General features: G+C 42.1%; 3 protein-coding genes and 7 non-coding genes across 16 annotated transcripts in view; 5 read left to right on the top strand and 5 right to left on the bottom strand.

The window, feature by feature from the left end:
- The window catches only part of LOC136443357 (msx2-interacting protein-like), a 46,160-nt gene extending 40,822 nt beyond the window's left edge, over positions 1–5,338 (bottom strand). For all 7 annotated transcript variants that reach the window (XM_066440570.1, XM_066440569.1, XM_066440577.1 and 4 more), the window contains exon 1: positions 5,124–5,338. In XM_066440570.1, coding sequence (XP_066296667.1) covers positions 5,124–5,206 — 83 coding nt within the window. In that variant the 5' untranslated portion in view covers positions 5,207–5,338. The remainder of the gene's footprint in view (positions 1–5,123) is intronic.
- Positions 1–25,953, top strand: part of LOC136442917 (lisH domain-containing protein ARMC9-like) — a 310,166-nt gene that overhangs the window by 117,295 nt on the left and 166,918 nt on the right. The window lies entirely within an intron of this gene.
- Positions 5,773–5,844, top strand: Trnad-guc (transfer RNA aspartic acid (anticodon GUC)). Its single transcript has one exon. It is a non-coding gene; the product is annotated as a tRNA-Asp (tRNA).
- LOC136443226 (uncharacterized) lies at positions 8,924–22,297 on the top strand. The gene is made up of 4 exons (XM_066440371.1): positions 8,924–9,226; positions 13,712–13,838; positions 17,830–17,947; positions 21,125–22,297. The coding sequence occupies exons 1-4, from the start codon at positions 9,043–9,045 to the stop codon at positions 21,527–21,529; spliced, it is 834 nt and encodes a 277-aa protein (XP_066296468.1). The 5' UTR covers positions 8,924–9,042; the 3' UTR covers positions 21,530–22,297.
- Positions 14,433–14,504, bottom strand: Trnad-guc (transfer RNA aspartic acid (anticodon GUC)). The gene has a single exon. It is a non-coding gene; the product is annotated as a tRNA-Asp (tRNA).
- On the bottom strand, positions 14,813–14,884 carry Trnad-guc (transfer RNA aspartic acid (anticodon GUC)). Its single transcript has one exon. It is a non-coding gene; the product is annotated as a tRNA-Asp (tRNA).
- On the bottom strand, positions 22,647–22,718 carry Trnad-guc (transfer RNA aspartic acid (anticodon GUC)). The gene has a single exon. It is a non-coding gene; the product is annotated as a tRNA-Asp (tRNA).
- On the top strand, positions 23,136–23,207 carry Trnad-guc (transfer RNA aspartic acid (anticodon GUC)). The gene has a single exon. It is a non-coding gene; the product is annotated as a tRNA-Asp (tRNA).
- Trnat-cgu (transfer RNA threonine (anticodon CGU)) lies at positions 24,522–24,593 on the bottom strand. The gene has a single exon. It is a non-coding gene; the product is annotated as a tRNA-Thr (tRNA).
- On the top strand, positions 25,732–25,804 carry Trnat-agu (transfer RNA threonine (anticodon AGU)). Its single transcript has one exon. It is a non-coding gene; the product is annotated as a tRNA-Thr (tRNA).

A 25,953-nucleotide genomic window follows, 5' to 3' on the forward strand; every position in this document is an offset into this window, starting at 1 on the left:
TGTACAAAAGCACATATTCACCCAGTTTTTGAGCACACATTTTGAGACCTACACATGGGCGCAGAGGGCACTGCAACCTGCCTAAACTTCAAATAGTGTCAAATTTCATACCTAACAAATTCAACAAGATCAGAACATTACATACAAAATTTACAGTCCTTTCATAATTGACTTGATGCTGTATATATTTTCCTTAATGTTTTATTACAGAGGAGGCCTTAATGACCTTATCACCGATCATTTCTGTCCCACAGATCAGCAGGGGTTGCCATGTTACAGAGCAGTGCTTGTGATTAGACTCTGGCACCTGGGCAAAGGTGGAGAGAAGCTGGCCACGTCAGCACACAAGGCTAGAGCAAACAACCAGCCATGAGGGACACAACCTCCTCGCCCTACCTCTACTTCTTTTTCAAGAAAATTCTCTACCTCGGAAAAGACTTTGAATATTTCAAAGGCAATCAAACTGATTTGTAGCATTTTCTCTCCGCAAGGTTGAGATTTCAATAGGAAATGCATGCAAGTATATTAAGGAAACAGGATTTTCACAAACTCTTTTAATAATTTTTACCTAATAGCAACATAACAGAAAATTTTTGTTTGGGCACTCCTTACATCTGCAGTGCAGGCCAGTAAGGGATCTCAATTTCAATTTTGCCCTGTGAGCATGGCTACTAGTAACACTACTGTAACAGACTTGTCACCAGTTACTGTCCACCCTCCCTGGCGAATCAACCCTCACTTCTATTTTTGGGCAGAGCTATCAGGGAGAAGGGGCTGTGCTATGCCCCAACTGCGAAAAACAAACATGAGGCTATGTGACAGACAACCCATCAGCAGAGGAAAGTCAACAGAGATACTACTTGTGACGGTCCCCAATGTACGGGATAAGAGGAAAATTAACTCGACCAAGGTATATACGACCGGCTTTGAAAAGAACATTACAGAGAATACAAGATCATATAGACTAAATAATATAGGCCAATATCAACCATGGTAAAATCCTACTCCACAACAACCCTACAGCAACAGCTATGTGTGAAATTTTCATCACAGGGAAAGAAAACTGCACAGAAACTCAGAATTGACAACATTGCGCAGATGTAATATGTAGTAAACCCTAGCACAGAAAATCAAGGGGATGAAACACCACTGTCAAGAAAGTAGTAGGAAGCAAACCCTAGATAAAAAAAGCCAGTGGGATTTGCCCCCACAACAATATGTAAATGTGTTGCTAAGTTATTTTTATATTTTATTAGATGTAGATGTAGATGTATAATTATGCCATTAAAAAAATCTATACATCTATGCATCCTACCTGACTGTAGACTCTACTCTACTCTATACAATTACAAGAATGACCAGTCTCTACCACATGAGACACATCTGTAAGCTGCTTCAGTTTCTGCTGCCCATAAAGAGAACACTGCAAACAGAACCAGATCAGACTGGTTCTAAAGACAAAAGACCTACACCATATTGCCAAGGTCAAAGTATCATTAGTGTGCGTGCCAAGAACTTGAGACCATCAGCTGTGTCCCATCACTCTATCTTTCCCTCTGTAAACAAAAACCAGCCCAGAACAAAAACAGACGACTCCTGTATCAAGGAAACCGGCCAAATCCATGGGTGTGTACCAACCAAGTTTGTCTGGGGTCAGCATAGAAAACACATGGCCCATAGGTCTACTTCCCCTGTTTCAGATAGTATTACATAATCAGGCAATCATGTGCAAATCAGTCATTTGGAGCAGCCATGTGAAAATAACAACCTGGATAATGGCTTGGCAAGTACCTGGCAATCCACACACAATATTGTCATGTGCAAAGCTATGCAAAACAGTAGAAAAAGCAAAACAATAGAACCTTGACTTTATTTTCTTGTTTTTCAGTGTACCTCACTACCTGTGATCAATGAAGTCCACAGGGCTTACAAGTGCTTTGTCCTTTATTTCCAACAAATGGATGAATGTGTCTCACTGGATGACCATCCTATGATGTAAGTTGTAACCAAAATAGGCTATGATCATCTTGACTGGCAACCCTCCTGAAATAACCCACTGAAATACCCTCTTATGCAAATGCAGCACTGCCAAACAGTAGAGGACATACACTATACACGGTCCACTAGAAGAAAACAGGCTCTATTTATGTCCCTGGGGTCTGTCTGAATGCCAGCTTCACTTTACATGACAAATAGCACAGGGACTACACACTAGTACTTCTGGGGATGATAAGACCTGACAAACAACACATGTGCCTGGCTGGGGGATAATACAGTAATGACACTTACTGGAGGTGGTAGAACTGGGACCTGACAAACAACATGTGACTGCACCAAAGCTTGACCTCCAAACTTAAACTAACCAGTTACACTCCCATCACACAAGGAACAGTTTGTTTGTTTGAACCTTTGTTTATTCAGGAGAAGCTCAAATCGACCTGCAGTTACTGGGAAAAAAACATAAAAACAACTACAACTGACATCATCAGTAGGAAGAAGGAACTAGTAATGCTAACTACTAGTAGTTCCTTCTTCCTACTGACGATGTACCTAACACAAAACAGCCAAATAATTCTCAGCAGAGAAGTTACACAAAGACAACTACGGTACTATCTCAATTTACCATACAAACACAAGGTTTGGGTGAAAGCCCCAGTACAACAAATAATCAAATGATTCATCCCTGCAGCTTTTGTGTGCCGTGTGAATTAGAATGTGTCTAGTATTTACATACAAAAGAAAACTACCCTCGCAAAAATTTATAAACTACAGTGTAGCTGAACTTGTACTGATCTGACAAAGCCAGAATTCCTACATGGCTAAAGAAACTACTCTACTCTACACCACCAAGGCCTTTTACAGAAGTGTAAAAACAAACAAGTCAAACTGTAACAATAACTATGGAAACCCTGCATTTGTAATTAATGGCTTACCCCCTAATACCTGCACCCCTACAGTCTGAGGTTATTATTTATTCATGAAGAACCAGTTGGTGTCCTTTCCCTGGGGTCACTTCAACATGAAAACACCAGACAATGCTGTGAAAAATCCTGATCTACAAAAAGGACCCCCTGCTTTTGTTCAGCTGATTGTTTACGACACATCACCTTGGATAACCCCCAAGTCAGACCTGTTTATGTCCATGCCAACAAACTACAGCACAATTTTCCCACAAAACAGAGATCTACGTTGCAATGAAAACATCAGCTAGCTGGTATATATATATCCTTGCTGTTAAAATGTCATACTGGTTACTGTATACCACACAACCTGGAAACCAAAGTCAGGGCTCAAAATGCTGGGTGCACAACTGCACATGCACGTTTGTGCACCCCAGATTGGAGCTGTGGGTGCACCTGTGCACGATTAATATTTGTGTAGGATTACATAGAGAAAGGTGCCATTGTACCCTAGTGCTGGTGGTAGCATATTCTTGATACCAAAGTGTCAGAAAAAAATAATAAAACCTTTGCTACTTGTTACAGTTAGCAATAGATTCTATTATAGAACTTTGGATTCAAGCTTTGAAGAGGACATCAATAGGATTTCCAGACATTCTTCTCTATGTTATGCACTAAGAATTTTTCATGTGCACCTAAAAAGTGCACCTATAGAATCTACATTATGACCTATTCACAAAAATGAAATTTTGAGCCCTGGACATACAAACATGTTGAACGTGTTGAGGAGTTTTAACTAAAAGTAAAACACTGTAGATGCAGTTTCTGTGGAATTATAATGTAGTCAAGTCAAGTCAAGTTTATTGCACAACAATTGTACATAGATTGTGCCAGGGGTTTTCTCATAAATATAGCAGTGCTGCCATACAAATTACACTCACACAGACCTATGAATAAAACAAGTCAATTTTCTGTCTGCACTGACATCAATATTAATCTTCCTTTGATACATACATCAAAGTCTAAATGCTGACAGACATGCTTTGACATTTTTTCAAAAAGATTAAAACACAGAAGTGCATAGGTTGGTAAAACATAGGAATAGATATGGTTATATAACAATAAACAAGGGCTACAACCTGCCGGCTAAAACCTTTTAAAATGGCTCCATATGATGTTATCACAGAAATAAAGTACTTTGAGTCCTGAGTTACAATAACATAGCAACATCAGCTCAGACAAGCAACCTTGTGATAAATTGAATGGTCTGAAACCCTGAGGCCAATTTTGTTCCCCTTTCAAAACACATCCCAAACCACTGATTGCAGGCTCAAATTACAAATTCAACCTTGAAAGAGCAAGTATATCACAACTGCCCTGGGTCGCAAAAACTCCAAAAGGATACAATACAGTAGAGAGGAACACATCTGTTTTGCCAAAATGATAGGTATGCATCTCACAGTACACCTGTTCATGTACTTTATCAATCCTTTATCAGTTATAAATTATCTGCAAACATGCAGCTAGTCTTTGTCCAGCTGCCTTCCCTTTGTTACTACGGCAGGGTCGCTTTCCAAATCATTAGCAATTCAACATCTACACTTCTGCCAGGTTCAGCAAATGTCTCTGTTGTATTTTCCTCCCCCGAATAGGTTCACCACAACACAAACATCGCTCCTTTGTCACTGCGTTCTCGTATCTCCCTGGTATTGAAAAACGTGTGTAAACAATACCGACCCTGACCCAACCCCCTCCCCCTTTCCCTGGTCTGCCGTGCAAGCGATTTTCCACAACAAAGACACACAATATACTCATTTGCTAAATTCTCCCGTGCAATTCTACCAAGCGCAAAACCTTCCTAAACACGTACATGGAGTGTCTACACGATAAAACGACAGGGAGAGGAGTAGATTGGCGGGCGGGTGAGAGTGTCTGTGTGGCGCGGAAGGTTGAGAGTGCGGATCTCGTGCTCATGCGAGCAGCCCGCCATGTTTCCCACCAGCATACGGCGACTTCTGCACCGAATACGCCGCGATGAGGGGCGTTTAGACGTAAGATACGACTCTGACGTACACACTGACGGATAATTGAGCAACTGTCGATCAGTGGGAGACTGTAGGCAGTGCATAATTGTGTGTTTTGGTCGGGACAGCGGAAGCCCTTCGGAAACTACCCGCCCCCCAACCGCCTCTACCCCCAGCACCCATCCAACCGCACACTCACCGTTTGAAATGTTCGATGATACGCTCCTCGCGCACGTTATCCGGTAAATTCCCGACCCACAAGTGCCTAGTTTCTCTGACCATATTTCAGGGTAGTTCCTAAGATAAATCCTCTGGAAATTCCGGTGGAAAATCCTTGGAAAACAGTAGTTACTTCCCCTCCCTTCCAATGGCAGTCATGGACGATCCGAACGATTTCTGCCACAAGCTGATGCGTTCAGAAACGCTCTCAATTTTTTGCCACAAAAATAAGAATATCTTAGGACCTAGGCCTGTGTATTGATAAGTATATAAATATACAAAATAAGTAAGAGTTTTACTATCACAAAAACTTGTGATTTTTGCAACAGAGCTTTAGTTGGTTGAATTTAGTATAGATGTGCAGAATAATGATTCGTTGCTATCAATTTGTCTCGCGCCGCGTGACGTCATCATCACAGGTTGGCTGGTTATGACCATCTTTTGCGTCGCTTTCTACGGCATTCATGGAAGTGTTATGTCTAAAATCAATCCCTGATGTTACAGTATACCCAGTGTATAAATAATAACGAAGAAAATGAGGAAAATATGACAAAGGTAACAAATTAGGGTTGTTGTTGAAGGGCAAGTTTGGTCTAAATACCTATTGTGAGCGGCTCACTCCATGCCAATCCGTGTTAGTATAGTGGTGAGTATCCCCGCCTGTCACGCGGGAGACCGGGGTTCGATTCCCCGACACGGAGAGTAATATCTTTTTTCATTTTCCAATCTTCTCTTTAATTTCAATAAATTGAATTCTGTAAGTATTTTTGTGGTAAATTTTGATTTTCTTATCTTAAAGTTAATGTATGGCAGAAGTAAGTGACTAGTAAACGTACGGAAGATGTGGTACTAATAAACTGCTAGATCTATAACGTTATGGGTTTTACTGTAAAAGGGAAATGCTCGCGGTGTTCTTAAGTTCCTCGGTGAAGAGGTCAACGTGAAAACTACGAACACAAAACCGAACATTTCCCTAGGCCCTTTTCAGCAGTCTGGAGTGTTCCTTTGGTTGATAATCATGTAACTTATGGTCAAACTTATGGTCAAACTTGATTTGATGCATTCTTTTTGGCATTAGATCTATCATAAACAAAAGTATATCTGCCATTGGAGAATGCATCGCGAAAGGCAAAATGATAACTACCGCCGATTTGTTTGGTTTTGTACTTCATGGCAGCACCTGAAGAGTTGTCATCGAGATGAATGCCTAAATGCGACATAAATGCGTCGCTCTATCAAAAATATCCGTCAAAACAATACTGAAAACTTGGCTACAGTACCTTACATTTTAGCGTATCTATCAGACACCATAATCTTCGATCCGGAGAAGACCAGATACCAGAGGTAGAATGCTGCCAAATTACTGTACATCAAAAGATGATACATGTACATGAATTTGTAGTCATTGTATTGATTATTTAAAGACGGCTTTGTCAACGAAATTGTAGTTGCTGCCTTGTTGCGAAGCTGCCGCCAGAGGTCGCTGGTGCCAGTGAAACTTCAAAGATCCCATCATGGCAAAATACAGTACATTTATTCATGTGTATCAGAATCAGAAACATATCCGGAGAACGGACTGAAGGGGCTACTCAGACCCACGGCCGGTAGGGTCTGCTTATCTTACCCTTGTAAGGTACCAAAAACTGGAAGTTAATCAAACTACATGTAGTAGAACACAGTTTCCTGCAGTACTGTAAGCTACCGCATGTATCAGATTAATCGTATTCACATTATTGCTGTAACCAAGGACATTATATACAGTAAAACGTGACTTTGTTATGTTCAACCTGTTTTTGTAGTTTATTGTATGTAAGTACTGATTGGTTCTACTAGCTAATTTTAGTGACGATGAAGAAGGGTGATGGATGTCACCCGAAACGTCCGGAAATAACCTTCGTAATCTATACAGTAGTAAATTGTATATTAGTATTGTTTACCTGGACGTCTAACCTTCATCAACGTATCAAGGACATTAGATAATGCCTTTGCTGTTGCGATAGGCGACTTTTCAAAACAATTCCGTCCGTAAATGAAATTGAATGTCAATGAAATCAAAATAAAGAGCGTTTTTGGTTGACTTTAATCATCTAGCTGTTGAGTCACAACGTGTTTTGGGGGGTATCACTGATGTAGATGTAAATGTATAGTGGTCACCTTCGCCGCCGTATTGTGTTGACAATACTAGCCTGAGTCCAGCCTTGTTAGCTTTGGCCCACTCCCAACCTCTGCTAGCCGCCTAGCGGACGTTGGGAGCCGGCCAAAGCAAACAATGCTGGACTCCAGGCTGGACAATACTGGATTGAATTTTTTCCATACCCCTTTTAAAATCGATCTCCAAAACTCTTATCAAAATCATGTTGACTATATTAATCTATTCCTCTTGAATCGAATATACGACAACACTCTAAACGTTAACCCTACATTAACTGAATCGTCTGTCCTTTCACCATGTGTGCTATACTCTGTATACTCTCCAAGCATAGGTGTGGGTCCGGCTGGTTTTTGCGTGTTTTTAAGCGTTTTTGTCGGGCTTTCTACTTTGTTATATTTTTGTTTCAACTCACAGATTAAAAAAAAATAAAACACTAAAGTAGAAAGCCCAACAAAAACGCCTAAAACACGTCAAAAACCAGCCGGACCCACTCCTATGCTTGGCGAGTACTGTATACCGTGTACAGGACTCTCCATGCTCATTGCCATGCTCAATACAACCTATTAACCTTTGGCGAAACCGTTGAACTTCCTCTTGTCAATAGATTAACCCACTATAGTCGTCATGTTTATTTACAGAACTAATACTCCCGTGTTACTGGGTGACTTGATGTCACGTGTTTACGTCTCGTTGAAGGAAGACGCGCCAAGAAGTTCCGATTTGTCCATCCGCCTGCTCCCACGGTGACGTAAGTACGAAGAGGAAATCAACTCGAACTTGGCATTTCCCCCAATTCTAGCTTTCTTTTACGTTTTTCCTCCTCACATTTGTATTTTCTTGGAAATAAACATCACGTTGTGAAGTTGAACACGCACATCCTTATCGACGGCAGTGAGAACACTTCGCATTATATTAGCCGTGTACTACTTTATGCTTTATAGAGCCACCGATCGTTTGAATATGACGTCACACCAGCCATGCTATATATGGCTTGTCGGCATTGTTGGTTTGAAGGCTGCGCCGCCGCCCAGGTATGTGTTTGTGTGCACATACCTGTACCTGTCTGGGCTTACCTGTCCCGGAAACACCTGTAACCGAACCCTGTGGTTGAGAAATACCGGGGGCAATCCGTTAATCCTCCTGGCAAGGGTATGCGTGTGTACTTGAGTAACATATAAATTATAATCTAGTTTTCTGCTATTCTGAGCAATGACGAACAACGGTGTGCCCTGAAACCTCTGGGTTTCCTGTGATTACAATACCATGCGACCACGTCAGTCCCTTTTCATATCGCACGACAGGGAAGGCAGCCAAAAATGTCGACTTCCTCAGTTGAACGAAATACGTAACGTTATTATTGATAGACATCATTTTTGATACTTGGCATACGAATTATATCAGAAAGAACATCTGGGGGAAAGGGGCTTACATTAGAAATGAAATCGATAAGAGGGTGCGTGCATGTAACAATTGGATACTATGTTACACCCTACCGGTGGCTTTCTTGCCCTTTCCCCAGAACAATTATCGGCTGCCGCGCCTTTCCCACACGGCGCTGTGATTGGCGTTGCTAAGGTGGTTGCTACGGACCTTCCGACGGGGCGTGGGCGTGCACTGCTACGTCACACCGCAGCACGACACTTTGTGTTTAGTCACCGCTCAGTCAAGACTCAGACGTGTTCGGCTCGTGCTATAGTCCAGGGAACATTTGCCGTGTGTCTGTCTTCTCAACTCAACTCTCACCAACATGTTGCACGTAACTTTCCGCCAAGTTTTGGTCAGCTTCTCACTCGCGGTTGTGTGTGTTCGCGCCAAGGAATGGAACAGATACGACTATCCGGATCCACAGAAAGATCTGGTGAAATGTGGATCAGTGGACGGGATCCCGTCCTGGATCTGCGATCCCGATCACGTTCTATCAGAGCAACAAGGTGAGTTCTGATTATTTTGTACAAATTATTCCGTTTATTGATCTGCCTTCGAAGTTAATAGTTACTAGAACTATTTCAAGATCGATTTCATACTTCCGTTGTTGATATTGCCTCTAACCATGCTAACTGTAGTATAACATATCTCATATTTGAATGTGTCTATTGTTAATTCAGTCATACTTATGGCATTCGTAGAACAATGTCGAACACTCCCATATTCACGTTATACACATTTGTAACATACTTTCACGCTATTTTGTGATATTGAACTATTACATGTACCAATTGTGCCGCGGGTCAAAAAACTATCCGGTATTTTAAATTCCTTTTAGTTATTTCGGATGGCACCACTTGTTAAAGGTGTTGTAATTGGAAATACAACGCCCCAATTTTATGGCCCCCTTATGTCGGTCCCCTCGCTCCCGTAGTTGTTAGCCTGGGTGCCAGACTGTTTCCAGGGCCTACTAGGATATTCTAGAAGAGGCCGGCTCCTTGGCTCCAGCCAGGACTAACATGCCCCGAGGAAATTCTACAACAGGCCCCCCTGAGTTAGACACTGAGAACTAGAAATATATAGAGATCGGGGGTCTGGCATCCAGGCTAGTAGTTACGGGTTCGGTTGTCAGAAATGTGTGTTCCCCTGTTACTCGGCAGATCTTTCATCTTGCATCATAATGTTTGCATTACTGGAGTGGTCAGAGAGGCCCCCGGCTATACTTAGCGCGCAAACACCAGCTCACTCGGCGCCCTTTCTTTGCCGACAATCCGTGAATTTTCAGTTTGTCGTCAGGACAATGGTTTGTCAAGTCATTGAAGAACCTAAACTGTGTCAACAGTGATAAGACGAAATAATTTGGCTTTCATAACTTCTGTGAATGATTTCGAGTGTGTCTCTTTTTTTTTAATTATTAAGAATTAACACCAAAGGTACACAACACTAGAACTCCACTGTAACTTATTGAGGTAACGTTAGATGAGGTTTTAATAGCCTGGTTAGGACCTGGAATATCCAGCGTTGTACAGGATTGGTCCTTTCTCATCTGTAATGCAGGATACCAAGCTAAGGTTTTAAGGTTTTAATCCATGACAGATAAAACAGAGGCAGAAATATTTCTCCAGTGCATGTTGAGACTTGTCGAGCCCGGTGGCATAACTTGAAGAGATCCCATCATGTCCCTCCCACCCACCTGTCTGCCTGCCTATCTTTCCGATCATTCCTGTGGCGGGAAACAAAACCTACACAAGAATGCCCACCCGCAGACGATAGTTTCCCACACAAAACGGCTGAAACATGACTGAACATGCTCCGTCTTGGGACCGCTGATCCCGCTACCAGCTGTCCACGCCAACTCAGACCAACCCCCATGTCACCACGGGTCGGCAAGGGCCAACGACTAGTATATACTGATCGCAAACGTCTTGCTGTGGCACAAATTTGTATTCTCAAACCAGAAGTTTCGGTCGAGTGGGCAAGGAGTGTCCGGGATTAAAAGAGAAACGATAAAAATCCCGGATACTTCTTGCTTGGAGAATAATGAATTTGTACCTGTAGGTGAACGTACTAGACTAGAAAAACCTACCGCCATATCGCTCAAAATCTACTAGTAAAAGAAACACGAACAATCTGCTCTTTTCAATGGCAGGAATATACTAAAATGTGGAAATGGGCAAAGACTCTAGCTGTTGTAGATAATGAGGGATGTTTTGTTTTTGATCGCACAGAAAAGGTCTGGTAGATATCATTTGTTGATTGTCTGTCACAGATCCCTTTTCTCCACAAGGACGTCACAAAACGTCGTACGGAAGTTGGCATCCGACCGGGTGCCGGTGGGGTGTCCAGTGTGGTCACCTCATTCTCTTTTCTCACTACTGTCCGGAACGAAATTCATACTCAAGACTTCCTGATGCTTTCTGATAAAAACTCAGGGTCTGGAAGATGTTGTGTTTTGCCTATTGTCGAAGTCCGGAAAGAGAAACAGTAACCTGTGATCAACAGGAAAAAAGCATAGCATTCAAATGAAAACATTGGTCGAAGTGACAGCTCAAATTTCTTCTTGGGATGTTTCGCAACAAAAAGCAAAGAAATTGAATTACATCAAAGTAGAAACAGTTTTGAAATCTCTAAATGAACGCGAGTGACCCCACTTGGCCTCTGTCTGTAGTTTGTTCGGAAGGCAAACTCTTTGTAAACATCCCCATTAGAAACGTTAAACGTGTTTATAGTAATGCAGGTATTTCCAGTAGATCCCAGTAAGATACGAAGTAATTTGGTATCACATTTCTCAGTGCGCTCGCGGTGATCACGGTGACGTCACTTGAAGTATCTCTGAAATGTTACCCGAGTCTCAGAGAGTCTAGACGCAAATTGTTAGCAGCTAAACGCCAACTGTAGTATCAATAATCAATTCCTTACAATTTGTGTCGCCGCGGTGCTCTTCTGTTGACTGTTGGTATGAAGTACGGGAAATGCTTCTTGGTTAAGTAGCGTTTAGCCGAATGATGTTTCCTGCACTTAAGTTCAAAGTCAAGGTGCTTCAAACAACAGCTCAACAAACTCTCGCTTCTGATAAAAGAACGGGGCGTAGTAGACTTTATTGTTGCCTCACAAAATATCGATAATGAGAGAAAACGAATCGATTATATTGGATCACAAAAGAGCAAAAGCAAGCCCCATAGAACCTGCAAGGTTCGATTTTCTTGTGGTGATCGTTTGTTTCTTTTCGCGAAATCTTCGCTTCTATTAAGCCATAAAACACGTGTAAAGCAAGCCATACTCTACATTTTCATCCGAGACTTCGCCCACCTGCCCTCGTTCCAGTCTACGGAGCCCTCAATGTGAAAAGGCTAGCGTTAGGACACTTTTGACCCCCTCACCCCCACTCGAACATGTCCAGACGTGCTACCACACCACAATGATAAGGTAAAGTGAGTGGGAGTCTGGAACGCTACGCGACAAAGGCTCCCACAGAAATGTAGTATGTACACCAATGTCGACGTCGCGCCTACACAGAATAAACATGGGTGTTTATTTTTACCGCCCTAAAATATCTAAATGTTTGACATTTACATTACGACAAAAAGGTCTCAACACGAGTCTCCAACAGACTGTATTGGTTGCTTAGAAGTACAATAGAAACTGGCTAAAAGACGAACAAAAACACTTAGGTTAGATTCAATGCATTCAAAAGTTGCTGAGGAAAATTCTTTAGCGTTACAGACACAGTGCAGTAGCATCATAGCAGGCTCTATCGGCAAAATGGTTACAGGCTCGGGCTGACGGTTACGTGAATAGCTATAGAGCACCCCAACCCCGACCGGCCGCGGCCGTTCGCAAGTAGTGTAACAGGTGTTCTAAAGGCACCATCCATTCACGTCTGTATACCGGATATCTGGAGCACAGTCAAACAAAGGCCGCTTCCGTAATGAGTCTGTTAGTAGATATTGAATGTCTGCCGAAGGTTTTTAAACATGTCAGCTTTGCCAACAATAGAACTGATGTGGCTGTTTTCATAGGTTTTGTGTGAGGAACACAAAATATTGGAAGGAGAGATAGTTTCTTAGTTGATACGGTTGATACATAAAGAACTTCGACACTAAAGTAGCCGACCTGTGTGTTGACTTTAGCTGAATAGACAACAGAATACTAGTAGATACGTACATACACATTACAGCCACAAAGATATGCCAAAACCATTGTGTTATTTATCAACTAGGAATAGATATGTTTCCGCCCTTGTTCCCAGTAGCACTATAGAAAATAACAAACTATGATGTGATACGGTATGCAAATCGTTGTGTAGATTGGACAGAGAGGTTGCGGCTTGCTTTGTTTACGTTACAAATGAATAAAGTCTACATCTTGAGTTAGCCTCCACCAGGCCCTCTTACGGGCGTATGAATCGTAGAATTCGGCAGAAAAAGGAATAATTAGCCAGTAGAGTCAGTCCACAGTGAAGATCACATTCCGCCCGTTTAGGTGCAAGTGAAACCCTAGCGTAGTAAGTCTGGTAGAGACTAATCTTGAGTGGGGTGGACACGGGGCAGGTACTCGGAGATAACTCGTTTTCGTGGGCTCTGTCAATATGATCGATTGGTTGATCTATCCATCTGCTGATTGATTGATTGATTGATTAATTGTTATGAACGATTGATTAATTAATTTGAATTTTCATTCCACAAGCTTAAAAAGATGTCCTGAAATATGTTTCTCTTGTTGTGAATTATTGTTAGACACAACTTACAGTCTTTAAATGATGAGAGAATACCCACGAATGTCCGCTCTGGACTCAACACTTCATTTACCTGGTTATATGTTCGTGGTGGTCTCCCGTTTTACGAAAATCAAGTCTCAAGTTCAAGCAACTATCAAGTGGTATAATTTTGATTCAAAAATAACTGACGCCCCCCCCCCCCCAACTATTCAGCCCATGGCCACGGTTGGTCCTTTTCAAGAAGTTTGCTAACATATCATCTCCTCCTCCTCAGTTTCAGACGTACACAGCAGACTAGACGAACTGAACAGCGGCACGACGTGTCTGTGTAGTTCATGTGACGTCAGCAACCAGGGGTACAAGGTCGCCGTGGCCGTCATGGACAAGGTGTCGTACAACGGGTAAGTTTGTGATGTGTAACATTAAGGAGATTCACATGTATAAACTGCTGTTACACACACTATGACCTCACCTACAACGGTAAGTCTTTGTTACCCCGGTCTGGCTGTGTAACATTAACAATACATTGGTGTCACACGAATCTCAATTGTACAACTTGACCTACAGCGGCAAGCCTGACTTTGTTGTTACAGTCGTGTGGTTGTCTTCATTATAACATCGTCGTCACACGATATCACTTGTACACTTTGACGGTAAAGCGGTGCATCTTTGTTGTCACGGCCAGGTTAAATTGTGTAGCGTATAAAATCGTTGTCACACACAGGTCTCATTTGTTGTACACCTGACCTACAACGGCAAGTCTTTGTTGTTACGGTCTGCTTGTATAGCATACAAAACTGTTATCACGCCATTTTCACTTGTCAGCACACCATGGCCCACATTGAGAAGGACTTCAGTGTTATCAGGGTCGGGTTATGACGACTGGAGGTTGACTAGGGACATAACAAAACTGCAATTCTGCTATTCGTGTTACAACAGTTTGTGGTATGTTAGAATTGGAATGAGAAAATAAAGGGCAATAAAAATATATTGCACTCCGTGTCGGGGAATCGAACCCCGGTCTCCCGCGTGACAGGCGGGGATACTCACCACTATACTAACACGGATTGGCATGCCAACGGAAGGGCGGAGATGGCTTTAGCCGAACAAAGTAATTACAGTATTTACAACATTTTTTACCCTTTAAAGATCGCGAAAAATGTGGATTATACGGTCGTTCAGGAAGTTGCCGTTCTGCAGATACATCTGTACTGACTGAACGTCAGGCGTGAGCAGACGGTTTTGAATTATTTTGTCGCCCGTCAAACGCGTCTTTGTGCCGTTCTGAAAGTTCTGCGTTTCTTGTATGGACATTATGGAATGAGGAATTACTATCATAAAATGGGATAGAGAGAAGGGCAATAAAAAGAAAGCTCTCCGTGTCGGGGAATCGAACCCCGGTCTCCCGCGTGACAGGCGGGGATACTCACCACTATACTAACACGGATTGGTTTGCCTGTGGAATGACGGAGGGAGCTTCAAATGATTGAACAAAGTAATTATAGTCTTTACCAGATTTTTGAGTCGTTTAGACATTGCGAAAAATGTGGTTGATACGAGCAGATCGTTTAGAAATTTTCCGTTCCCACTTCCAAATGACGGCTACTACTTGAGTCCCTCACAAAGTTTCGAATTCCTTCGTTTGAAACAACCGTCAATCGCAGCTTTGTGTCGTCATTACTTAGCCGAAAACGGGCGAGACCGCCGCCCTGAAATTACCAAATTATGGTGGGAACACAGCTGTGATTTGAAAGGCCCGCCGGGCGAAGCGTTTGGATTTTAACAACCTTGTCCGTCTGATGATTTCAGTCCCACGATCTTTGACAGATCAAAAAGGCAACTGTAGTGTATGATTTGACAACAGATTATTCAAGAAACTACATGTACCAGACAAAAGGGAAGACAACTACAAGTTTGATTTAGTGACAACGCCTTGGGCCTACAGAAGTGCGAGCATTCAAATTATACCCTGTCCGGTCACGTAGAAAAGTGACATTCAGTTCAGGTCATTAGTCCCTGGGCCAACAGGTCAATGATTTGTGGAGAATTATTCACCAGTGAAAATAAGCTTTTTATCAACCAAACGGCTAAACGTAACATTCACCAGTGACGTTCATGTTCAGTTTCTATCGTTCTTGCTATTTCTTTTGTGGTTATTGTTGTCTTGAGTCCAGTTTTACATTCACGGTCACAATATGTGCTCTCTGTTTAGAAGAGTACCAAAGTTACGGAGGTTTGAAATTTGGAGTCAGTGAAGAACGTCCAATGCTTTCACTAAAACTACACCAAGTTGTAGCGTTGCTAAGGATCTCGTTAGCTCTCTTTGTTCGGTCCCGCCCTGTTCGACAGACGGTACAAATACGGGAATGTCGGTCTTGGTTCTCCCTGTATTCGGTACTGCGCAATCATGTCACACATATACCACGCCTAGTTATATACATAGTGCACACAAGATACGACAGGCACGCTTTCATAAACCATTGAGGCTTAAAATAGATTTTTAACCAACCTCCTTGCATAAATAATGTTCAATGTAGAGCGTATTTCGGCCGAAAGAAATGTAGCCACTGATGATATTTGAAAGAAAACGATGACGACTACAGGAATGTATTGTTACTCCGGGAAGGAGGATGACCTCCTTCTGGGAGTATTGGGAATGCATTTGTTTGCGCGTTCGCAGCTATAACTCACGATCCCGTTGTCGCATTGGTGTGTAACTTGGCATATCGTTTGCCTGGTTCGGCGTGGTGATGCACAACAGCTTTGTTACACCATAACTACTTTAAACGTCAATCCAATATCGTAATTGCACCCCTATAATTAATGCTATGTCCCACTGCCCTGCCATAGGGACCATGTTATAATCCGTTATGCATGACTGGAATACTTCAGGCAGATACGGGGTAAAAATCTTCCTTACTTGCTGTGATTGTATAGTCACTGTTACATTGAAAAATAGACAACGTGCATCACCACACGCAACCTAGCAAACGATATACCAAGTTACATACCAATGCGGCAACGGAAATTGTGAGTTTTAGCTGCGAACATGTGCAGAGTGACCTCCAGTCTGTGTATTAAGTATGCGGTGCCCACTCGCAACTCGCATACAGTATGTGCGCACGGGACGGACGATGCACTTTTACGCACAGTGTGAAAATGGCAAATCTCTGGACCTTCAAACTTACCACACATGTAGTTTATAATACGGAGGCTGTGACAATGTAAAAAGTTTACGCAGGGGATGAAAGATTGTTGAGAAATATCTCTCAGAAAAGTGCGCGCGCCAGTGTCACTTCCGGGTGGTTAGATCCGGTGACCTTTGACCTTCGTGAAATGTTACGATAATATAAAATTAGCCTTTTTTATTGCAAATAGCTTGATAGCTATAGACCAGGCCGGCCTGCAATAAATTGTGGAAAGAGGATTTACGGCATATTTGTGATTTCTGATACATCTTAGTTGTAAGGCTGAATGGTTCGTTGATAATTGAAAAGGGGCCATCTAGATCTAACTTTGTGACTTTTCCCGGAATTTCTAGATCCCATCTGTGCCATGCTGTAAAAACATACTTTTCAGCAGGTTGACCACTCCTGTATTGAAAGAAAAAGATAAACAAACACTTTTTCTTTACTTGCTCTAAAACACTACTTGGACTGTGCAGAGATGCAATTTGTGTGGGTCAATACTTGTACATACTATAAATACTTCACGGAGAATTGTGTCCTACGGACTCTTGTTGTTTTTAGGATCGTGACAGGAAATTGCGTACATGAATGGTTGTACAACGTTATTGACATCGATTGTAGGTTTTTAGAGTATTGTGTGCCATTGTCATGGCCTGATCTGACACACCAAAGTGCCCACCGCCCAACAATGACATAAAACTTACTTGTCACGGAAGGCATCTATTTTGGGCGCCTATTCGGCATTTCAATATGCATTTTTTGTATCTAATGATTGTTTCTAAATCCCCTTGAAAACAGCACAAAACAAGCGAAAAGCTCAATCAAAATGAGCCGTGCGTCCGCTTAGAGATTGTCGCACTTTACGAATAACGTATTTCCTTGTGTGAACTTTACATTTAAAGTGAATAACAGTTATTCTATTAGTAAGCTGCAGTTACCATATGACATCTGATATAATTGTGAGCAGGTTGAAATCATAAAAAATAAAATAAATAATTGTGAGAAATCATGAATCAGAAGCAGAATATATAGATACCACAGAGATTATGATAACAAACATATTGCAAATTCATGTCCGTATTGCACGTTAATTATAACAACTACTAACGATAGTGTACAGCCATAAAATGAATCAATAGAACATACAAGTGAATGTATGTATGTATGTATGTATACTGAATGTTCTGCTATGTTTCCTCCACAGCGCTGACAAACACGTGGATATTGTGGCGAACAACTTCGCGCGGTATCTGCGGGAACGGTGGTTCTCCTCCGGCTGTGGGGACAACGTGCTCGTCCTGGTTACCAAGGAAACGCCTCAGGTATCGTACCACATTCCTGTCAATCATGTATATTAGTTTATTGTTAATCCGAACACATTCATACACAGTATCAGAATAACTTGCAGTCGATATTACAGAATGATAATGTGCTGAATCTTGGCATTAAAATCACAAAATCATAGTTTGTTTCTTGCACGCACGCAATTCCTTTTAGGGAGGGATGTTGGGTACAACATTTAAAATGATTTTTTAAAGATTTGACCCAACATGAGCTATTGATATGTTCCAACTTCCACGGGAACATTTGATGATTATTTCATGATTTCATTTCACATTTCAAAAAGTGAGAGAAAAACAACATATCAATTTAAGTATGATAGAAAGTGCTATTCAGAAGCGACGATGTAAGCCGGTGTGTTACACTTAAGGGCGGTTATATACCGGGTATACAATACTATTACAGATATAGATACTGTAAGTACTAGTACTAGTAGTAGATTTATGAAGTCTATAATCAAGTACTGAAAGTATTCCAATGACGCCAGCAATCCACGTAAACTGCATATGTTCCATCCCCACCCTACCAATACCCCACCCAATAATACAAAAGTCCTTTCACCGAGCTCACGTCACAAGTTGTAAGGCACCGCAGAATGTAGGCCTAATTTTAGTTCCCCACCTCGCGGCATGTTAATAAAGGCCCAGAGATGTCCTATTGTCCCCCCTGCCCACCTGAGCGCTCTACACGATGGTTATCAGCGGGCCAGCTGTCTGAGCCCCCGGGCAGGGACGCTTCAAATGGGCCGTGACGTCTCAAAAAGGTCGCTCAGACTTCAGAAGTAGAGCAGAGCCGCTCCGCAAATATTAGTTTAAGTTCAGACAATGCTTTTGGATCTGCCGACAGAGCTCCGTTCAGAGTTATAACTTAAGGAGCCTGAAGCGCATTCTCTCAAGGAAGAAACCTGTACAGTGCTAGATCCCTCAAGGGCAGTGATAAGCCTTTCTTCCGCCCAACTTGTTGAACCATGCAGGATGTACGTTCAGGATACCGGGATTTCCTTGTTTTCAGTCTAACAAACTTGTCACAGTAACAAGAAGATACGAGCAGATTTCTTGGCTCTATCAGGCTGGCTTGTTTCCCAACCTACCGGCCGGATCCGGACCACCAGCGGCGCAGCTCGCCGGATCCACCATCAAGCCGCATACAGGTCAACACCTGACATGAACAACATTAGCAGTCACCTCATTACCCCCATATACACCCTTTTAACCACCAACTATGTGTCTCAACTCGGTAGTCACCTCAGCTAAAGCACGTTAGGAGTCTAAAATAAACATTTCATTACTTACAGTTTGTAGTACAGTCTTTATTACAATTATTGCGGTCTTTATTGGATCCATGCCATTCTACTAAGTTCGATGGAGCAACTTTGAAAATGAGGGAGGGGCGTTTACAGTAATTTTCCATTTCATGACACAAAAACCTGTCGATGTGAAACGATCACACGCTAGGAGACAGAAAGAAGAGATATGGGTCATTACGGAAAAGGTCAAACTATTTTACAAAACAAAGTTCTGACTTATGAATCAGTCCTCTGGTCTTCTGCAGGTTAAAAGATGGCTCAATTTGCGGAGAAAAGAATCAGAGAAAAACGCAATTAGCCCAACATAGACGAGGTCACCTTGAAAGCTCTTCTCGTGTGGGTACATTTGTAACATAACAGATAGCTGAATCTTTCGGAGTCCAATTTCCAACGCATAGAGTCTAAGATATACAAGTAATATACCAAACTTGCGTGTATTCTATCATGTGTCTTTGGGAATAAAGTTTGACTATCTACTGTAGTAGTCGCCGGCGGATGATAACTGAAAACGTGGCAATACGATACTACTGGTGAACCCTGGCAGTGTGTGTAATCTTCGGGAACAAAGACAGGCTGAGAAGGAGGAACTAGCTAGCTAGCAGCAAAGTCGGACGAGATAGTTGTTGACGCATGTGAGTCATGTGAGTCATGTCTGGGACGACTCGGGGAAGCCCGGTGACGTAAATGTGACAGTTGACATTGCCCAGTAACCGTGCGGGTGTGCCGTAATAACCGGGTGGGACTGCCAGGACTGAAGTGCACATACTTGGCAGTTGTCGCAACTGTAGCTCCAGAATCCAGATGTTTGGTAAATCCTGTCTAAGCTTCCTGGTTTTCTGTTAACTGACACAAATGCTCGACTGTCTACAACTCAAGGTACACACACACATAAAAAACGCACACAAATGTTAAAAAAGGTCGCGCTCAGTGACTCGTCGGATTTGTCGCACAATAGGTTTACAACAACAAATTGTGTGTATTCTGAAGACAGTATTGACTATACTAGTTCAAGTTCAACTGTCTTGTCACGGAAAAGTTTCCATAGATCCACAGATAGGTTCTGTCATATCCTCCCTGAAAATCGGACGACAAGAAAAATCGTCTGACAAATGTGACCGCACCTTTAGCCCGAGGGGTGAAGAACACAAAGAGCACACCTGGTCTTTAGAAATATACAGATAGCTAAAACCTCACAATGAACAAAGCATACAAAGGATTTTCTTTTCGATGTATCAATCTAACGTCTAACAATGTCGTGGTTTGTCCCGCCCTACTACCGACTTGTACGACATTTGACATGCCACGGTGCCCCCAATCCTGTCGTCTCACGGCATAACAATCGTTATAATGTCACAGGTGGCCGCTCCCTTCCGCGAGTGAAGTTATAGAAAGGGGAAGCTTCTATGAAAATGGGCTTGTCCAGCCAGGCGTGCTTCCCTCCATTTGTTACGGTTCCATTTGTGCATTAGACCCGGGATCATTCTGCATTATGACGCGCTCTGACTATCAACATTGGAATCTGTCGTTACCTGCCCATAAGCCTCGTGTCACGAACCCGGCGTGAATGAATGGATGGACAAGTGGCATTCAAAACATGACGCGTTTCTCCAATAGATACAGATTAGGAATGTAAAATCTGCAGATAGCATGGAAAATTCAGCCCGTGAAACCTCCTGAAACTTTGGCGAAAAATAACCTGCCCCATCTTGAGCTATTCAAAGAAAAAAGTTCTCAATAGATTGAGATGACACTAAGTGTTTTAATTTCAGCTATAAATAAACAATTTCTTTCAAGAAAGTTCCTGGTATACTTGTGCGTTCTTCCTACTAACTATTCGTCTTTTATTTCTCAGGTGTACATTTCGTCGGGAGTGGCGGCAAGATCGAAGCTTCCCGACAGCACAGTGAAGAGTATCGTCAGTAGTGCGCAGGCGCAGCTGGACTCCAAGGACTTCGAGTCTGCCATCCTGACAGTGGTCAACGGGGTCCAGTCCGAGTTTGAGGACATGGACAGCACGGTGCTCGCCATCATCATCGCCGCCTGCGTGCTGGGGCTACTCACGGTCGCCCTGGTCAGCGTCTTGGTCTGTCTCAAGCTGCGCTCGATGAAGGAAGACCCCAAGCCGACCTTCTTCCGACCGGACAAGACACGAGAGTCTCACAAAAGTCTCGCCAAGAGCGAGACCCACTACGACCCCAACACGGACAATATCTACGTCTCACTACGGGAACCCAAGACAGCAGAGGCTGTTGTATGATGGGATATATTCTCGCGGGGCAGTATGGGATAGATTTAGCTGTGTTTTGACAATGTGTTCTTATTTCAACATTACCGACTATCCTCCAAAGTAATACTACATAGTAAAAGAGTTTCTGCTATTTATTATAATTTATGTGTGCTAGTTTCATATGTTTCAAATGTTGCAATAATAACAACAGTGCTTCTTATGTCGTTTAGAATCATGAATTCCATTAGGTAGCCTTAGAAGACTAATTTATTCAACAATGTCAACGTTTGTTGCTGACAGTGCACTTTTTATTTTGGAGACGATGTAAATATAAACAGATGGAGTTATATTGTGTACGGGGAGTCAGTTAGGGTTTGGACGAAAACGTTGTCGACGTTTTGTTGTTGCGTTATTTACAGCTAATATTTGTAACAAATGTTTCATACTGAACATTGATTTTGACACTTTGCTGGGCCTGATAAATTGAGACAGGAAATGCACTTCTTATAAAAATACCTTTATTTCTATGGATGTTCGACCACGGTCTAAAACCAGACGAAAGAAATGTAGCCAAACAAATTCTCTTCAGTTTGCTGTGAACTGAAGCTGTACATATTGTTGTAGGGCCATCTGTGGGAGTCAACAGTGTACTCGTCACTATTGGACCAGAAGGAAATATAGAAGATAATATTTATGATTTTTTTTACCATTGCGTTTTATATATGTAAGATGACGTTTGTTCCGAGGAGATGTACTGTGACTGTGGTTCTATAAAGAATTAAAAGTTTACCAACTTGATGTTTTTGTTTTCGTTCACAAAAATATAAATTGTAAATCCAAGAGGTCATTGGTAAATCCTATAGCTACTCACCACTGATCTCGTGAAGTCTCGCGAGAGGCAAGATTACTGTCTCTTCAAATACTTAATATCCAATTCAAAGATCAAATTGGCAGCTCCGTATTGTAGAAGACGCTGTCTTTCTCACAAAGTTTTTGTGTATGCCTTTCATGATCATAAATCAACAACTCAACTGCATTGTCAAATGGTCTTTACCTGGCCGGGTAACAAGAGTTTGGAAAAAATTATTGACCAAGTCACGCTTTTCATAATTTTTTATAATGACATACATACAATAAAAATATTGCTCTCCGTGTCGGGGAATCGAACCCCGGTCTCCCGCGTGACAGGCGGGGATACTCACCACTATACTAACACGGACTGGCTTGAAAATGCTGTCTGCATCTAGCAAAAATCTAGTAACATGTACAATACGACGATTGACGAACAGTTCGCTCGTCGTGTATTCGTATTTTGTGACATGGCATTATGAAACAAAGAGATGTGTCATAAAATGACGAAACGGGTGGTGACCATCCGACTCACCTCTTGTGAAGTTTGTTCAGATCAAATTTAACATCGCACTGAAATCGAAAATAGCAATCGCGGCATACGACCATCGCTTTACTTGTCAATAACAACAGAATAAAGCGAACAGACACATCTGTAGAACACGGACAAGGTTTGAAAGCAAACAAAGAAAACCGGCTCAAGTTTCAACAAGTGAAGACAAGTGCCATCAAGGGCACTTTGAAAATACATTCAAATACTACATATAGACACCACTTTACAAGCCAATCCGTGTTAGTATAGTGGTGAGTATCCCCGCCTGTCACGCGGGAGACCGGGGTTCGATTCCCCGACACGGAGAGCAATGATTTTAGTCTGTAACAGTTATGTAATTTTATGACATATCTTTTTGTTCCATAATGCCCTGTCACAAAATACCAAGGTCCTTGAAAATACTAATACACGACGAGCGAAATGTTCAGTCCTCTTGTACCTGAAGCTAGAGACTCACGCTGAGGTGAGTTGAAATGGCTCTTTTTTTCATAACGTGACGCAACATCACCGCAAGATGGATACGTAATACAACTTTACACATGAAACTTTGTACCTTGTACAATTGTTGCGCAATAAAGTTATCTGTATTAAATGGAAGATCACAGAATAACCTCGTATCGACAGCGTCACCTAGCATATAGCTGATACCCTGCATCTAACCCGGGTTCGTTTGCTGCTCTATGTAGATTTGCTGCTGTCCACTTGTCCCTGTGGTGTAGTGGTCTGCGCTTCTGTCTCTTACCACATCTGGTTCAAATTACTTGGACCAGAAGGACTGGGGTTCAAGCCCCAGGTAGGACACCTCTGGACAAGAGGCGCTTTGAGCCATGCATACCAAAGACTCGGAAAACGGTACATACTTCTGAAACAGTATGGAAGTTTTAAAAACACACTTCACTGCCAGTGGACTAGCCCGGCCCTGCTACAGTGATTGCGCCACAGTGTGGCCCAGGGCTATGGAACGGAGATGGGCAACGCCCTATACATCAATAATGGTGTGGGAGGATTTTAACTAACTTGTAACTGTAAGTGCCTCATATTTTGTTATGAAACCTTGACATTGGCTGAAAAGTGGTATTAAAGAGTCAAATGATTATAGAGGGCAGTGATGAATGTATCAAGCAATGTAAGTTATGGTACTGCTAGCAACTCACTCAAAATCTGTCCGCATTAATGTCTCAAAATCATTATACCCTCTTATTATCAAAATTACAATATCTCTTTGGCAATATAGAAGAATGTCAAACGAAACTAGAACTGTTTTTAATTTGTGTTTCGCTATCTTTATATCAATTAGGCATATAACGTAACATTCGGGCAAAAGAGTCCCGCCCTATCTCGCTTCATATTCTTTAAACTATAACCACTAAACAGAAACTAGAAGGGAATCACACCGAATGTAGTCTTGAACTGCATCAAAGCTTGAAAGCCTAGTTCGTTCTACTAATTATCAACATGCTCCGAATTTTCTAAGTGAAACAAATTCAGCCAATGAGGTTTTGTTAAGTCAACAAAAGTGCCTTCCACTAGTGAAAGAAGCTTAGAGACTTGACGGAAAATCTTGTAAAACAGAAATACATGCCAGTTTGACAGATAAAAGATTCGAACAAAATTTAAGGTAGCCACCTGTGAGGTTCGAACTCACGACCCCTGGTTTACGAGACCAGTGCTCTACCACTGAGCTAAGGTGGCGACCGCTGGGCGACGGGCTATCATATAAGGCTATGAAGGAACAGTACCGACCGTATCCTCGTAACATTACGTTCTGTGCTATTTTAACACGCCTTATAATTTGTAGAACGTTAATCTAGTGGGCAAAGATTATCCAGTACGTAAAAGCTGCTCGTCAGCAGCGTTCCGCCGTGATCGGCCGTGATGCGGAAGTGAATCACGTGAGCAAGAGATCACGTGAGCAAGGGATCATGTGATAAGGGGCTGGTTATGGCGCCAAATTTGAATTTCAGGAAACTACCCAGTGTTTGCGCGCGTACTGCTGCTGAATGTTTAATGACATAAGATCGTGGGTTGAAAGCCAATTTCAACTTTAATTGTACAGTTAATCGTTCATCTATAAAGGACATTGATCTTTGTTTGGTGAACTCACGCTAGGCTTCAACTACCCTCGACCCTCGTCGACGGACTGTTTCTACTTCAGTTTGATAAATTACACGTTGGCCCGTTTTTCACTATTAATGTGGCAAACAGGATAGAGTTGAAATGCACTTCCGAAACAAATGTAACTTTTCCTTCACTTCGTTTTCCTTTTATATGAACGGCTATCACTTCAAAGAGTGATAGTACGACTTGTGGAGTTAAGTGAGGAGAGAGTCTGTCTGATATATATATACATTTGTACATATATAGTATTGCATTTACAGTATATATCCTTGTCCAAAGACTGAACATGAATGAATGTCCATCATATTCAGCAGTTCAGCCAAACAGAGCTGATGCAGATCCGTCGATATTTTGGTATTTAAAAGCCATGCTTTTGATTTGCATTTCTAAGCTTTGTTCCTGGTATAGACAGTGCCATAGAATCAGACGTAAAGATGCCTTTAATGCACACAAAATACCAGTAGCTTGTCAGGTCAGTGCTGGTTTGGATATATAGCGAGTATCCTTACCTTTCACGCTAGTTAACGCTTGCTGCCAAGCACGCTGTGACGTCTAAGAGACTTTATCTCGCAGTGGGTTATGGGGGCTTTGAACGGCACAACCTTGCCACCAGCTGTCTACGTGTGTTGTCATGGTAACAGAATTCTGCTTGTTTGGTAGTGACAACAGGTTGCTCTTCCTTTTATGCAGACTATGTAGAGGCAATATATAAGCCTCCATAGCTCAGTGGTTAGAGCGCTGGTCTAGTAAACCAGAGGTCATGAGTTCGATCCTCATTGGAGGCTAGTTCAGTTTTGCAGATAATTCATGCGATATTTGCTGAGATTGATGTACTTTTGACCAACGTTATCAACGATGTGTTTTGGATATAATAACGACTTATTTCTTGTGTACATTACATGACTGAACTTAAACAACAGTTACTCTTTCTGCA

The sequence above is a fragment of the Branchiostoma lanceolatum genome, chromosome 10 (assembly GCF_035083965.1).
Source record: "Branchiostoma lanceolatum isolate klBraLanc5 chromosome 10, klBraLanc5.hap2, whole genome shotgun sequence".
Lineage (NCBI taxonomy): Eukaryota > Metazoa > Chordata > Leptocardii > Amphioxiformes > Branchiostomatidae > Branchiostoma > Branchiostoma lanceolatum.